The 15977-nt window shown below is 61.6% G+C and overlaps 1 protein-coding gene across 3 annotated transcripts; it reads right to left on the bottom strand.

The window, feature by feature from the left end:
• Positions 1–25: 25 nt before the first annotated feature.
• On the bottom strand, positions 26–14377 carry CAMSAP3 (calmodulin regulated spectrin associated protein family member 3). 3 transcript variants are annotated; one of them, XM_088017504.1, is made up of 19 exons: positions 14230–14377; positions 8760–9013; positions 8322–8444; positions 8147–8242; positions 7929–7961; positions 6970–7017; positions 6602–6740; positions 5888–6027; positions 5710–5803; positions 5564–5636; positions 5348–5421; positions 5023–5092; positions 3476–4931; positions 2275–2414; positions 1886–2193; positions 1324–1423; positions 876–988; positions 673–791; positions 26–580 (listed from the first exon to the last, which is right to left on the bottom strand). In XM_088017504.1, exons 1-19 carry the CDS (start codon positions 14375–14377, stop codon positions 275–277), a joined length of 3834 nt encoding a protein of 1277 aa, XP_087873630.1. In that variant the 3' UTR covers positions 26–274. The 3 variants fall into 3 exon arrangements, with proteins under 3 accessions (XP_087873630.1, XP_027948989.1, XP_087873631.1); XM_028093188.2 differs by having other exon boundaries at positions 5582–5636; XM_088017505.1 differs by lacking the exons at positions 6970–7017; positions 7929–7961 and having other exon boundaries at positions 5582–5636.
• Between the last annotated feature and the right edge of the window lie 1600 nt (positions 14378–15977).

Here is a 15977-nt window from a genome sequence, read left to right as displayed (position 1 = left end):
GGAGATGCCAACACCACTCACTCGAGCTCTTTCTAAATTATTTTATTCAAGAAGGTGGGGAGGACAGACGGGGACTGAGCTGAGCCCTGAGTCCCTGAACCTCCCAGCTCAGCCCCCACAGCAGGACAGGACAGAAGTCAGGGGGTAGGGACCCCAGCCCTACCCAAACGAGGCTGGGGACAGACGAGACCCAGGAATACCAACTGATTGTCCTCCAGGCTGTCCTCCGGGAGGCCGACGGCTGGGGCCTGTCCCGTGTACCACCGGGACGAGGCTACTTGGGGGTGCTGCTGCCCTTCTTGGGAGTCGTGGGCTTCTTGCTCTGCCAGAGGTGGCCCTGGATGGTGAAGGCGTCTACACTCATGGACATGGTCTTGGCAGGGATCTGGGTAAAGCGCTTGCGGTCCGAGTTGTACTTGTAGATGCCCTCGACCATGGTGGGTGTGACCGTGCGGGGGCCATAGCCCGCCAGGCGGGTCAGCTCCTCTGTCTCCCCGGACAGGGTGTAGAGGGCCCGGAACTGGCAGCTCGAGTCCCGGAAGAGGATCAGGAAGTGGTTGGCCTTGCTCTTCTCAATTTCCTGGGGGTGGTGCAAGCGGTTCGCCAGTGTGCAGGGCCCCCAGCCCTCCCCCGCCCCCCCCACCGGCCCCCCAGCCCCCGGCGTGGGCTCACCTCGAGAATGCGGTTCTTCTGCGGTTCGTTCACCTTGCCTGCCAAGCAGCAGTGAGACAGGGCATTGTGTATGATGAACTTGTTGGACTTGGCGCTGGGCTCCTTGTACAGCCGTGGACCTAGGGGGTGGGGCAGTCAGCGGGGCTGGGGGTTGGGGGGGGGACAGGCAGGGCCTGGGGCTCGCTGGCTCCGGCCCCACTTACCGGTGTATTCGGGCACCGATGCCGGGGAGGAGGCGTTGCTGCCATTCTCCCAGTCGCGCTCACGGCTGCCAGGCAGGCGGCTGGGGGACATGAGGCCGGATGGGGACGGAGCCCTGGGGGGCAGGGGAGGACAGGAGGGGATGGGGATGCAGTCAGTGGTAGGGGAAGTCTCCCCAGAGGCAGAGGGACCAGGGAAGGGAGGGACCGAAGACCCTGTGGAGCGGGGGGATGTGTGCGTCCGTGTGCGCGGCGTGCGTGTGCGTGCGTGTGTGTGTGTGTTCCAGCCACAGACGCCCGCGCCCCCACTCAGGTGCACCGCCGCTCAGGTACATGGCCGTGTTCTTGAGGCCCATCAGCAGCCCCCCTTGTGCACATGCACAGGACTGCGTCCTCACCCCTTCAGCAAGACACCCACGGACCCCGAGAGGCCTGCCTGGCCCAAACTCACCGAGACGTGGGCCTCTTCACGCCGAGGTTATTGGGGGCCTCATTGGCCACGGTGGACAGTGACAGGGTGGACTGAGAGTAGACTTTGCTGAGCCGGGAGCCTGGGAGAAGAGCGCATGGGGTCATTCCTACCCACAGCCCTGCCTCCACAGGGCCTGGGGGGTGGGGGGGGTGCCTATGTGGTAGGCTGCGGAGGGAACACGGGGTCAGCCCCGCCTCCTGAGACCCTCACCCTGTGCACTCCAATTGAGACGGACTTCTGCCCACCCATGGAGGAGGGGGCTGTGCCCAGCAGGCGGGAGGGAACCCCCCCCCCAAAGCTCTTGCTCCTAAACATCCCTGAGAGAGCCTTGCATCCCTTAAGCTCTAGAGAGAACTCTGGGCCAGCTCTGCCCAGCAGGCCTTGCCCCACCGTACCCCCACATCCCTCTGGAAGTCGAACAGGCATGGGCAACCCCCCAAGACCCCTTTCACCCCACGTACTCATGAGGGTCTCGGCAAGCCCTGGACACGCGCACTGGGCAGGCACCAGCCCTGACACCCCAGCCCTACAGGGTCCTTACCCAGCAGGCCACGGGCAGGGCTTCGTGCCAGGGCCGAGTCATCACAGCAACCAGAGCGTGGCCGGGGGGCCCTCCGCCCGCCCCGGCCCGGCCCCCCGGTCCCCGCAGCCCGTGGCCGCAGCACTTTGTCAAGGTCATCCATCAGCTTCAGCTGGGCCCTGCGTTCATACTCGAGCCGCGTGAAGTCCCCCCGCCTGGGGCCCACTTCTTCCTCAGCTGGGGCCCTCCCGGCAGGGGCTGGGGCTGCTGTGGGGGCCACAGGAGCTGGGGGGGCCGGGGCACCCGCGGTCACCTCCTCCTGGGCCAGCCTGCAGATTAAGAGTTATCTAGCAGTCAGACCGCTCACAGGTTCACTGGCGGCAGGGGTCCCGGGCAGCCCCCAGCCTCACCGTGCGGCCTCTTCCCTCCGCTGCTCCTTCTCGGCCTCCTGCCACTGTTTCCGCCGCCGCGCCTCCTCTGCCCGCCGCTGCTGCCGTTCCAGCAGGCTGGCCCGCTTTTGGGCCATCTCGTCCTCGGGCTTGTCTTCATCCTGGGGGCAGGCACCGAGTCCAGCTGGCCGTCGCTCCCCTAGTACTTCTGTCCACCCCACCTGCTAACCACGCACCCCTCCTTTTCCTTGTGTAACTGGTCTGAAGGCACTTAGCAGGTTCCTGCTTTGTGCACGGCCCTGAGCTGGGTACCGGGGCACAAGGGGGACCGAGCCAGACTGGGTGCTGTTCACACCAAGCGCTTAGCCCAGTGGGAAAGGCGACCTGATAGATCAGCAGCAGCTACCAGTCCGCAGTGTAGGGAGGGACCTTATCCCAGCCTGAGGGCACTAAGCAAGGCTTGCAGAGGTGACCTTCGTGAAGAAGGACAGGGACTTGGCTGGGGAGGGGTGCGAGGTGAAGAGGGTATTCTAGGCCGAGGGAACAGCAAGTGCCAAAGCCCTGAGGCTAGAACAAGCCTAGCAGGCATGGAAAGGGGGGGGGGGGCAGGTGTGCTGGGAGGTAGAGCCAGGGAGACGGGCATAGGACAGGTCAGAGGTGAACAGGGCCCAAAGCCGTGGGAAGCACTTTTTTTTAATTCTAAGACCAAGGGGAGCTGCAGAAGGGTTCAAGTAGAGAACTGACAGGGTCCAGTTTACATTAAAAAAAAAAAGAAAATGAATTGGCCATTGAAAATGGCCAAGGTTGGAGGGGGTGGGGGGGTGGTAGAGGCCAGTCAGCACGTGACTGCAGGCGTCCAGGTGAGACCACTGGCCCAGGCCGGGGGAACTATGAGGATGGAGACCGGACAGGGAGGAGGAGGAAGGGGGACTGGCGGGGCCCTGGTGGGGAGAGTGGGAAGGAGAGAACAGGAGGGAGGAGATGCCATGGAAGACCCCAGCCCTGCCTGTCCACTTACTCCTGTCCATCTGTCTGTCACCCACCCCTCCATCCGTCGTCCACCCGTCCCTCTACCCACCCACCCATCTGGCCACACACACCCTGTCTGTCTGCCCACTCCCACCTGGCCATCCACCTCCCGGTTTATCCACCAGTGACCCCACTCCCTGAGCACGCAGCCACCCACCCGGTCCCTCCCCCGACTGGCTCAGGTGACTCTCACCTTATAGAAAAAGCCCAGCCCGGCCCGGGGCTCTCCCTCTGAAGACGCCTCTTCCTCCAAGGAATCCTCAGCACCAGGGGGGCTCCCATCTCCCTCGTCCTCAGCTGTGGGCTCTTCCAGGCTGCCCAGTGGGATCTCGATGAGGCCAGGCCGGGCCACAGGCTCCTCTGGTGGTGACCCCTCCGCCAGGAGGATAGAGGAGCGTGTCTGCACAGGCACCTGACTTGGCGAGAACTTGCGCAGGTGGGGGAGGCTGTCTACATCGTGGGGAGGTGTGAGCACTCTTGTCAGGGGTGCTAGCCGCAGCTCTGCTGGCCGTGCATGTTTTGGGCTTCGGGGTGTCGGGCTGGGGCCAGGCCCGGGGCTGCGCCGGGCAGCTGGGGCACGCCGAGCAGGGCTGGGAGACGCGGCTTTGGGACCCACTGTGGGACCAGGGATGACCCATGCAGCAGGTGGTGGGGCAGGCCCCGGGGCCTCGGGTGGGGCCAGGAGCCGCTGCTGCTGGTCCGTGAGCCTCTGCATGTCCCGCTGCAGTGAGCTCAGCGCAGCACTTAGCTTGCTGACCGCCCGGTTATAGTCCCCCAGCCCCTCGGGGGGCACCGGGCCCAGTTCAGGTGAGAAGGTCACTGCCTTGGGCCGTGGGGCCGGATCGCCCTGGCCCTCGCCCGCTGGCCGCTCCCCACCAGGGACCGGGCCGGGGTCCGCCTCCGCCTCCCCTCCAGCCTCCCGCGGCTGCACCTGCAGGAAAGCGCTCTTGCCCAGTCGCTGCCGGTGTTTAGCAAAGATGGCCTCGATGCGCCGCTTCTGAGCCTCGATGGCCCTCCGTTTCTCCTCCAGCCGGGCCCCCAGCTCACTCATCTCCGAGCTCAGGGCCTCTGCTGCGGCAGGGGTGGCTGCCGGGGACCCTGCCTCGGCCTCAGCCTTGACCAGCTGCTTCTTGCGCTCAGCAAAGCTGGTCATCTTCACCTCAGAGTTGCCAGCCGCAGGGGATGAAGCTGCTGCCTTCGGGGAGCCCTCAGACAGGGCTGGTGATTTCGACAGCTCCCCTGCCGGGCAGGGAGACGGTTTCAGGGGGCCCTCAGGGTGGGGCACATAGCTGGGTGCTTGGGTGGGCGCAGCGGGCAGTGGCTTTGAGGCCCCGTCGAGTGGGTAGGGGGAGGCCAGCGGCAGTTTGGAGGAGCCCTCAGGGGAGTGGAGGTAGAAGCTGCCGTCGGCCGCCCCGTCTGGGAGCAGCCGGGGCTCGGCGCTGTGGATGATCTGCAGGGCCTCCTCGATGGTAGGCAGGTCTCCGGGCTCCGGGGGCGGCTGGACGGGGGTCCGGGCTGGCACCGGGCGCGGGGGGCCCAAGCTGTCCGAGCTGACCGAGCGGAGGAGGACGGGGTCTCCCATGACAACATCCACGTCGCTGTCCAGGCCAAAGGGGGTGCTGAACGACACTGCCTGGGAAAGGGGACGGCTGGGCGGCAGGAGGGAGGGGTCAGCCCCTGGGACAAGCCCCAGCCCCACCCCTGCCCAGGCTGCTCCACCGGCCCTTGAGACGCACTCACCTGAGCTGACGGTTCCAGGCCTTGCCGAGGGCCTCCATGTGGGACATGGACGGGGAGGACTTCAGTGAGCCTGGGGAGAGGTGGTGAGTGGTCACTCAGTGGTCACTATGGAGTCGCTGGGCCCTGGGTGAGGTCTGCCAGGGGGTGTCACTGATGGGGCATTATGTGGACAGAGAGCTGGGGACCGCTGGGGGGAGGGGTCAGTGAGGGTCACCATGGGGTCATTCAGGTGGGACCCAGTGGAGGGATCAGGAGGAGACATGAAGCCTGCTAAGGCAGCGTTTGGGTAGGGGTCTCCAGTGACCAGCTGTACCCCTGCCCTCACCTGTGGATCCACGGAGTGGGGACTGGGGGCCGCCAGATGACAGAAGCGGGTGGCGGAAGTTGAAGACAGGAGAACTGCCAAGAGATGCACGTCAGCCAAGGGACACCGCCCCCCCCGGACCTGCTCACCTCTCCCAGGAGTGGAGCAGAGAGCATCCCCTAGCCCTGGCACAGCGCCCAGTGAGGGGAAGAGCCCACCATGGCCATGGAGATTCACCCAACAGGGAAACTGTACCTGCAGCCACTGCTGTTCTGAGCGGGAGAGGCCTCCGTGGCCCGGGGGGAGGCCGCTGCGGCAGGGAGAGCAGGGTCAGGCAGGGCTCGGCCTCCCTACCCCGCCCCACACCCAGGGCCAGGCCTCACCGTGACCATCAGGCAGGTCCTTGGCCTGGACGAAATCAGGTTTCAGCACCTCAAAGCACATGAACATCTCGGCAAGCAGCACCACCAGGTTGATCTGGAGGCAGAAGGCAGGGTCAGCCAATGGGACGCATGGCCCTAGACGCCTGCCTCGGCCCCCAAGGCCTCGAGATGACCTTACCTTGAGGGGCGGTGGGACATAAAGCAGGTCCTCGAGGGAGAGCGGGCAGCCACGAGGAAGGCGGGAGGCACAGAAATCCTGCACCAGCTGGAGGTTGTACAGGCTGTCCGCCACGGACATGGGGTCCTTGAGGCACACCTCTGTAGGGACAGCATACCTGGGTCCCCAGCTCCATGGGAAGGAGGACGGGGCCCTGGGGAAGCGAGGGCCTCCTACGGGCCGGGCCTCATGCTAAGTGCCTTTCACAAAGTGGGTACTAGGATAGGCTGTTCCTAGGGCCTCTGCATCTGTTCCCAATGGCCTGGAGAACTAGTTCCACAAAAACTCAAACTCAAAAAGCTCTTCCTGACCACCTGGCCCCGCTTGGAGCACCTAACATCCAGAATGTTCTCCTGGCTGAACTCACTGTCCTTCTCTCCCAACTAGGATGTGAGCTGCCTGAGGTCAGGAGCACAACTGTATTGTTCTCACTGGATCTCTGGCAACTGCAATAGAATCTGGCATTCCATAAATATTTGCTGCAGGAATGAATTATGTGAAGTGCAGAGTTGTTTAGACACTTGTGCGAGGTCACACAGCTAACTGGGGGAAAAAATGTGCAAGCCCCGGTCCACCAGTTCTGGAAGCTGCACTCATAATGACTGCCCCACTCTGGGGCAGATGCCTGGGTGCCAAGCTCCCAAGGACAAGTGTGGCCCAGGCCCACGCACTCACCCTCGAGTCGCAAGAGCTGAGGACAATAGCAGTGAATTGTGGCAGCTAGCGCAGCCCCACTTGCCAGATCCTGGAGGGTGGTCACATTTGGAAAGCAGGGGGCGCGTCGGGCCACAGCTCGGTCCTTGCGGTATCGGATCTGCAGGTGGGAGCCAAGTTAGGTCAGAGGCTCAGGCTGGCCCCAAGTCAGCGGTCATGCAGGCTGGGTGGGGAGGCCTGGGGTTTCCGCCATGAGGGGGCGTGAAGCTGGGGGTCCCAGAGCCAGAGTGGGGCCAGCCTGGAGCGGGGGAAGGGTAGCAGCGAGCAGCCAGGCCAGCAGCGAGGGCTGGGGCAGGACTCCTGGGACCCCGGGGCGGGGGATACATTACCATGGGGGGTTTGCTCCCCGACTCCTTCAAACAGAAGGCAATTGCGTGCTGGGGGGGAGAGGAGCAGCCGTCAGCGGGGCGGGAGGGGTGCTGACTTGCTGGGCCCCCAAGCACACCTCCAGGGGAGGGGGAAGATAGCCCTGACCCTGTCATGAGCCCTGGCCATCCAGCTCCGACTGCGCTCTGGCCGGCTTTGGGGACCCCAGCTCCTCCCAGCCTGGAGGGACCCCACAGAGCAGCCTCCCATGCAGGGAATCTCCCCCCGCCTCCCCCCACAAAAGACCCAGGCCCCAGCTCGGGGAGGGGATGCAGAGGAAGCAGGGAGGCAGAAGGAGAGGAACCCCCAACCCAGGCACGAGAGTGGAAGGGGGCCCCAGAGTGAGCAAAGGCAGGGACCCCACCCAGCCCAAAGCCTTCCACTTGCAGGGGTCACTTGCCCCTTGTTGTGCTTCAAGGATGGAACCCCCCCCCCCATCACCACCACCAAAGCTGGGACTTGTCCTTAGGGAAAGTGGGGTCTTGGAAAGGTTCTGCCACCTTCTTCTGGGTTTGGGAGTCTTCCTCTTGACTAAGGGGGTCTTCTCCATGTGCCCTGCCACGGGGGTCAGGATCCATATGTCTGAAGGGCAAGAGTCCTCCCTTCAGAAGTGCCGGAAGTCTCCCAGCTCAGCTGAGATGGACAAGCCGAGGAGCTCTGCCCTCTTAATTGCTGGGAAGGGAGGTTCCTCCCCCTGAACAGTAACTGGGGAGGGGTCTGCCCGGTCAGTTAACAGCAGAAATTCCTCTCCTCTCTGAGGCTACAGAGGGCTTCTCTCTGTCCCCCAGGGCTGGGGTCCCACGTCTTTTGCTCACAGCTGGGAAGAGGTAGGAGAGGGAGCAGACAGGCAGGCAGAACAGACACATGGAGACAAAGCGACAAGCAAGGCAGGCGGACGGGGCGGAGAAACAGCCCCACTTACAGGAACCAGCTTCCAGTACCAGCGTGTGGGGCACTGATGCCAGAGAGGCAGAGGGGAGAGCAGGAGAGGCACAGGGGAGAGGGAAGAGAGAGAGAGAGTCACCTCCAGCAACCCCCCCGCTCGAGTGCAGGAACGGCCTCGAGGTGCAGCCCTTCCCTGCCCACCCAGCCATCCAACTGTCCTTGCATCTGTCCATCCGTCCATTGCCCTAGCCTCACCGAGGGCTGTGCTGGGGCCACCCCATCTGCAGGGGCCACAGGAGAGGCTCTCTGGGCAGCTTCCTGCTCTGTCTTCTCCTGCAGCCGCCGGATGGTCTGGGGAGCAGGGAGCGGTCAGAGCTCCGGTCGCCGGGCGATCCTGGCCCCCAGCCCATGCCAGCCTAACCCCACCTACCGTGTCCACCCAGAAAAGGAGCTTGTGCTCCAAGCTGGCCAGGGCCAAAGGACCGGGCAGTGTCTTTGTCCACTCGAAGGCGAAGGCAACCATGAGGGCGTCAATGACAGCTAGGTGGGCTCCCTGTGGAGGGAAGGGCTGAAGGGTGAGACCAGGGCGAGGGATGGGGGCTCCTCTCGCCTCTGAGGGAGAAGAGGAGGAAGAACCTCAAGTTTGGGTGGGTGGGGGCGGGGCCTGAAGTAGGAGGGGCTTTAGAGAGGGGCCTCGGTTAGCGGGTGGGGCTTCAGGGAAGGAGCAGGATAGGGGTCCTGGAAGAACCTCTTCTGGTGCGCCATAAAGCATGGCCTCAAGGGCCAGAGTAGTGCCTCTGGGGAGGAGCCAGGCCTGGTGGGCGGAACCTTCAGGGGGCGGGGCCTGGCAGACTGGGGCGGGGCCTACCATGAGGATCGGCTGGTGCTTCAGGTCGGCCTCCTGCACGGGGCGCTCGGGCAGCGCGGGCACTGTGCCCCTCCGCGCCAGCAGGGCCAGCAGCGCCGAGGGGCTGGGGGGGGGTTCGAGCTGCGGCAGCGCCTGGCGCCAGGCCCGGCAGTAGAGCTCGGCCGAGAGCAGCAGCCGCGTCACCGGGGGCTTCACGTGCTCCTGCGCGTACTGGTCGGTGTAGAAGGGCTCCCACAGCTCCGAGGGCACATGCTCTGTGGGGCGAGGCGGGGGACGGCGGGTCAGGGCCCGGGCATCCGCAGGGAGGACGGCACCGGGACGGGCGGGAGCGCGCCGGGGGAAGGGGCTCCAGGTGGAGGGGCCCGCGCCGGCGGGGGGCCAGGCGGCGCGAGAGCACAGCGCGGCTGAGGGACGGCAGCTCTGGGACCCGAGGGGAGGCGGCCACCTGCGCAGGGGCTTGCTGGGACGTGGGTGGGCTTGGAGGCCCTCAAAGAACAATCACAATGACAAGATGGCTTAATTGATCTCCCTGGGGGGGGCCCACCAGCCTGGGAAGCAGCCAGGGTACAACAGGTAACTCCAGAAACCTGAGCAAGGCCACACACCATCTGGGCAACGCTGGCCCTGGGAGTCAGACCCAGGCCTTCAGCAGACTCTACACCCTGTCTCAGCTTGGAGGCTGGGGTGGGGTGGGCTGTGGAGTGCAGGGCTGGCTGGCAGGGCACCGAATGGGGGAGGTGGCCAGACTGCAGACATGCAGGGGGGTGGGGGGGTGAGGGGTTTGTACCTGGTGACTGAAGGGTGGAGGCAGGGGAGGGAGAGGGAGGCACCCAGGCCCCATCAGGTGTGACTGGAAAGATGGGGGGCAGGAGGGGAAACGGTTAGGGGATACAGGAGGGGCAGCAGGTGAGGCAGCAGGTGAGGCAGCAGAGGCTGAATGTGAGGGGCTGGGCCTTAGGAGAGAGGTGAGGTCACCTTGCAGAGGCAGCCACAAGACCCCTGAAAAGGCTGAATGAGACAGGCAGGGTAGGAAGAAACTGGAGGAAGCCCCATGTGGAGGGAGGGGTGGGTGGTGGAGCCCCAAGCAGGACCCAAGGGTGGGGAGGAGAAAGACCAGAATAAGGCACCAGGAAGATTCTCTGGGGAGGTCTAGGAGGAGGTGACTGAAGCCAGCATGGGGAACCAGCCCCCGTGGGGGGGGTCTTCCAGGGAGGCCCCAACTCTAAATTCCAATCTGAACAGTTGTTTTGTCTTTTGGGGTTCCGTGTGTCTGAAAGAATGGGGGGCAGGATTCTACTGCTTAAAAACATTTGCACATGACATGTCAGACCCTCCTCAGGCGCCTGTCTTCACAGCCATGCTCCCCAGAGACCCCCTGCCCTCACCTACAAGGATTCAGGCATCCTTCCCTTCGATGCCTCCCTGCCCCAGCTCCTTCTCCACCCCCTAAAATCACACTTGACCTCCCCCACTTAAAGCTCCACTCCTGTGGAGAGTTGTGCCCATTCTCTGCCCCTCTCAGCGCAGCTCCTTGAAAGAACGGAGTTCTCCAGGCTCTGCTTCCTTCCACCGGACGCCAACCCCAACCTCCCTGAGACTCCTGCCCTCCCAGCTCCCAGCCTCCCCAAGGCCAGCAGCGGACCTCCAACACACAGTTGTGGGCCGTATCTTGCCTGGGCGTTCTGCCCAGCACCTCCTTGTTCCGGAAACCTTCCTCCCCCAGCATCTCCCAGCTTCCCATCTTTTTCTCTGTCCCACCACTCAAGCCAGGCCTCCTCCCCACATGCCCTGTCAATGCCAGGTTCAGAACAGCCCTGTAAATGGGTATGTACTCCACCCCACCCCCACCCCAGTGATGGCTTCCCTGTCCATCAGAGCACTGCCACCTGCTGCAGCCCAGGCCTTGTGTCCCACTGCCCTCTGGGCATCTCCCATGATGCTCAGTACCTTGCTCCAAACCCGCTCCTTCTCTCTGAAATTGCACTAAGAAATCACCATTCCCCCCTGCCCTACACCTAATGTTCTCAGGTTTCAACCTCCTGGCATCTCCCCAGCCCCTGCTCATTTCCTGCTCCCATTGGCAAAATTAAACAAGTTTCCTTCTGGGGCATCTGGGTGGCTCAGTTGGTTAAGCATCTGCCTTCGGCTCGGGTCATGATCCCGGGGTCCTGGCATCAAGCCCCGTGTCTCTCTCTCTCTCCCTCTGCCCCTCCTGACTGCTCATTCTTTCTCTCTCTCAAATAAAATATTTAAAAAGAAAGAAAGAAAGAAAAGAAAAAAGAAAAGAAAAGGAAAGGAAAGGAAAGGAAAAGGAAGAAAGGAAGGAAGAAAGGAAGAAAGGAAGAAAGGAAGAAAGAAAGAAAAAGAAAGAAAACTTTCTTTCCTGCAGGACTTGTCAGGGCCTTCAAGATGAAAACCATGAGCTAGGGCTACCAATAGCTAATGTTGATCAAGCACTTCCTCTGTACCTGTGTGTGTGCCTTCACCTCAGCACTACTGGCATTTGGGGCTGGATAATTCTTTGTGTTTCGCAGGGGGTGGGGTAGGCTGGCCAGTGCTTTGTAAGATGATCACCAGAGTCCCTGGTTTCTACTCACTAAATGCCAGGAGCACCCTCCTTCTAAGTAGTGACAACCAAATGTGTCTCCAGATACTCTCAAAGGTCTCCTAAGAGGCAGAACCACCTCCCCTTTAGTAGAGAGCCACCGTTCTCTACTAAAAATGTTTATTAGGCATTTACCATAGGGTAGAGCTGTCCAAGAGAAAGACAATTTGGTCCACATATGTAGTTTTACACTTTGTGGCTGCCCCATTAAAAACACAGAAACGAGTAACCTTAGTAATATATTTAACCCAAGACGTACCTGATACTATCATTTCAACATGTAATTAATATAAAAACATCATGAGATATTTCACTTTTTTATATGAAGTCTTCAGAAGCCACGGTGCGGTTCATTTACGTTTACAGTGCATCACGACTTAGACCAGCCCCAGGTAGCTGTGGCCGCATCCTGGGACCGCACAGCTCTAAGCATAGCTAGCATTTACTCAGACCGAAGCCACCTTGCATGCGTTTGCTCGTGTAATCCTTAGGACAACTTATTCTTAGCCCCACTGTTCAGATGAGAAAACCAAGGCCCAGAGAGCTAACTCACCCAAGATCACACAGCTAATAAACGACCCAGCTGATGTGAACCCAGTTTCCCTGTAGGTCATACTGATGCTCCGCCATAAGGGACTTCATGCGGTGTTTCCCAAACTTGCACAGAGATGGCACCCTTTCTTATCTCTGAGCTAGAGTCCTATGGAGCCCACTGGCCTGCATTCCTGCCCAGCCTCCTCCCACCTGCGCCTCCAGGCCACCAGAACTACCTGCTTCCTGGGCAACTGCATATGTGATCTCATTTTGTCAAGTCCTCAAACATGGTCCATAGCTCCCCAGTGATTTCAGATCCACCCCCCCACACACACACCCCTTGAGAGGCCCTCCTCAGTCCCACCAGGCTCTCTCATCTCCCACCTTCCCCGGCCACCACCCCACCACCGGGACCTGCACGGTCTCCTCTGAGAACTCCCTGTTGGTCCAAACCCCAGGCCTTTTCACATGAGGTCTCCTCCCCTTGGCCAACTCCTATGCATCCTTCAAGGTTCAAACCCTCCCTCCTTTGGGGAGACTTTCCTTCTCCTTCCCTCCCCAGCAGAGTTCAGGGATTTCCTCCCCCGGCCCCGCGGCAGGCCTCTACAACACAGACCTTATCACTCTAAGCAGCAATGATCTGGTTCCATGTCCCATCCCCCCTCTCTCCCAACTCCACCCCCACCCCCTCTGTCCAGAGCACCCAGCCACCAGCCTGGCACCCAAGGCGCATCAGTAGAAAGTCCCAGAGTTCATGGATCAGGCAGAGCTCTGTTCCCCACTTCCCTCTCTGGGCCTGGCGCCCCACCTTCCTAAGCCCCGGCTGTCGGAGAAGGAGGGTGGGACTAAGAACTGAACATGACCCTCGGGGAGGACACCGCACAGTGCAGGGAGCTGGGTCAATGAGAACAGAACTGGGGGAGTCAGGGCATCTCCTCAGGAGACCTCACTTTCCCTTCTGTGAAATGGGACAGTAATTTCTGCTCCATAACATTATTAAATACCACTACTGATCACAGCAGCAGTGATAGTGAGCAGACGTTTAGAACATACAGTATGCCAGGCCAGCAACCTTGTGAAGAGGGTCCCCATCACCCAAGCACCGCCCTGGCATGTAGTGGGTGCCCCCCCGGAGACATTTGCAAAATGGATAAATGAATAAATGCTCTCTTTTCCAGAGGGGGAAACAGCAGCTTTAGAGAATTGGGATAATTCGTCCATAACCTGGTGGAGCTGGGACTCAAACCCAGTTCTGATTCCCAAAGTCGAGCCTTGAAGGGCCACGTAACCTGGGACGGGAGAGGCTGGGGCAAACCTGGGTCTCTCCCCACCAGCCTCCTTTCTTCCCCCAGCAGATCCTCGGGGAAAGGCAGGCCCACAGTGGGCCGTGCATGGGAGGGTGCTGGGAGAAAGACACAGGCTTGGGCGGACCCAGGAGATGGGCAGCGGTCCCCGAGCCCCACACCCAGAACAGGTTGATCTGGGAAGGCCACTGAAGGGGGGATGGGCTGTGCCCAGCTGGTGCCAAGACCAGGGGGCCGGCCGGTGGGAGAGCAAGGCGTCCCCACAGGACTCCCCGGAAGGCCCAGACCTTAATTAACCCCGGCTGCCCCAGAACAGGCCCTGGCTCCCAGCTCTGGGCTGAGTGCCGGGGCTGCCCTAGGGCCCTGACTTGGCCCACTCAGGCCCTCGAATCCTGGGGACCTACCCGCATCCTTCCCCTTGGGGTGGCCTGACTTCCGCACACATGTGGGCCTAGGGGAGGAGTGGAGGCTCTGTCCCGGTGGGAAAAGGCCCTACACCTGGGCCCCCACCCCCGCCGGTCTCGGACAGGCCAATTCCCTTCTCCCGGGCTCGCCCGCCTCCTAGGCAAAATGGGGTAATAAGTCACAGCTGCCAGCCGCTGGCCGCGGCCATGGAGGCGAAAGGGACTCCCGGAGCTGCCCTCGCCGCCCGCAGCGCAGGGAGGGCTGACGCGGGGTGTGGGTCCCGGCTGCGGGGCGGTGGGGGGGGGGGTCCTCGCGGGGGCGTGATGTGAATGTGTAAGGGGGGAAGGGCGTGCAAGGCCGGCCCGGGAGACCCCGCCCCGCTCACCTGGGCTCCCGGACGCCGGGGTCCCGGCGCGGATCTGGGCCCGCCGGCCCCACCCCCACCGCGCTCCCGCAGCCGGGCGAGCAAAGTCCACCGCCCGGGCCGAGCAGGAAGCCCGGAGGCCCCGCGCGGCGGGGCCCGAGCCCGGGGCCCCCCGGCGGCCGGCGCTATTGTTCCCACGGCCCCGGCCTCCGCGGCCCGGCGCCCCGCCCCCCGCACCTGCCGCCCCCGGCCCGGTACCTGCGCCCCCGAACGCGGCCCGCAGAACCCACGCCAGGCTGGCCGCCGCCTTGGCCCGCGAGAAATCGTACTGGTCCAGCGACTTGATCTCGGGCACCAGGAAGGTCCTCCGCAGCGGCCCGGGCCCGGGGGGCGCCGCCTCCACCATGGCGGCGCCGGGGCTGCGAGCGCCGGCTCCGCGCTCGCTCCAGCTGGGCAGCGCCGCGCTCGCACCCGGACCGGGCCCGCCGCCGCCGCCTCCGAGCCAGGTGCGGCCGCTCGCGCTCGCGACGCAGCGTCGGCCCCGCCCCGGGGCGGAGCCCAGGTGCGCCCCTCCCCCGGCCCCGACCCCGACCCGGTCCCCCGCCCGCCCTGGCCTCGCCTGGCCGCCTGCCGCGGGGTGGGGCGGGCCCGGACTGCGGTGGTGGCGGGAGGCTGCGGAGGAGTGCGTGTGCGCGCGTGCGCTGGGGAGGGTGAGGGACCCTCTGCGATGTGTGTGCTGGCCCAAGTGTGTACCCTTAGATGTGAGTGTGAGCATCCATGCGGGCTTGTCATTCCTGGCCAAGAGGCAGTGTGTGCGTGGGGGCACCTGTGTCCGATTGCGTATTGTGAGCGTACAAGAGTGTGTGTGTTCTTATCAGTGTGTGCGTCCCTGAATGTAGTCGGGTGGTGACTGTATTTGAGGGTGTCTGCGTGTGCGTATCTGGGTGGGAGTGTGACAGCACATGTGTGTGCCCGTGTTTTTCATGTGTGTTGTGTGAACAAGGATCTGTATTGTGTAGATGTCTGTGTCAAGAGGATATAGGCGTGGTGAGTGTGCATATTTGTGTTTTGTCAGTGGATTTGCGAGTGTGCGTATTTGTGAGCATCTATATGTACTTGTGTTTTGTATGAGGGTGTGAAGAAGTGGCAATGAAGGAGCCTAGGAGAGGAACTGAGGGCATTGTGTATTTATGCAACCGTGTGACTACTTGTATCTATGAATGTGGTTGAATGGGTATGAATGGATACACTTGCAAACCTCTGAGCCCCTTTTGTGGATATTTAAATATTTGCTTGTGTATTCCATTGTGGTTTTGTGTCAAAACATCTGCCTGTTAGCTGTATGGAATTGTGAATGCACAAATGTTTGTGTTAAGTCTTTGCAGGCCTGTGTGTCTGTGTGTATAGTCGGGTGTAATTGCATGTGTATAATAAGTGTACATATGTGTTTGGGTTTGTATGTTATCTCTTCTTGACCTGTATGACTTTTTGAGTGTATGTGTGTGAAGTTGCTGTTTACATCAGTGTGAATTTGGGGATATTTGCATGGATCTGTGTGTGAGCATGAGTGTGACAAGGTGCACATGTGGATCTGTTTCCTGAATGTAAATTGAGTATCTGAACTTACCTCTTTATGTGTGAGTGTATTTGTGGGTGTGCCTGATTGTGAATCTATGACTGTAGTGTAGGGAGGGGTTTTTGCGTGTGTAAGTAGTGTTTTGAATGGCTCTGTGGGTGTGTATGGTTATTTGTGTGTACCTAGATCACATTTGTGTGTCAGATCTAAGTAAGACTAGGTGGGTGAATTCCGTCTAAGGGGTGTAGTGTGAGTTTCTGCCTTTACAACTACAGAGGGAGTTTCATTCAAAACACACGCACGCGCACACACACACACAGAACAATCAGTGTTTTCTCAACTATATAAAATTCTATGAGATGAGAAAGCACTACGGCAAGTCTACCTGAGACAGCCCCCCTCCCACATAGTGGTCCCCGAGCCCACACTT

Source organism: Eumetopias jubatus, unplaced genomic scaffold (genome assembly GCF_037043125.1).
Source record: "Eumetopias jubatus isolate StellerSeaLion01/CBP00866 unplaced genomic scaffold, mEumJub1_p1.0 scaffold_1, whole genome shotgun sequence".
In the NCBI taxonomy this organism is placed as follows: domain Eukaryota; kingdom Metazoa; phylum Chordata; class Mammalia; order Carnivora; family Otariidae; genus Eumetopias; species Eumetopias jubatus.
Note: the sequence above shows the minus strand (reverse complement) of the source record. Positions and strands in the feature narration are given on the sequence as shown.

What these genes read in the sequence shown, in the direction of transcription:
- CAMSAP3 (XM_088017504.1), bottom strand. Translation starts at nt 14,377, where the DNA reads ATGGTGGAGGCGGCGCCCCCCGGGCCCGGGCCGCTGCGGAGGACCTTC. An exon ending in TCCTTTTCTGGGTGGACACG is followed by an intron (nt 8,243 to 8,321) that starts GTAGGTGGGGTT and finishes CCTGCTCCCCAG; the next exon opens with ACCATCCGGCGGCTGCAGGA. An exon ending in CCCTGCCCGTGGCCTGCTGG is followed by an intron (nt 1,424 to 1,885) that starts GTAAGGACCCTG and finishes CTCTTCTCCCAG; the next exon opens with GCTCCCGGCTCAGCAAAGTC.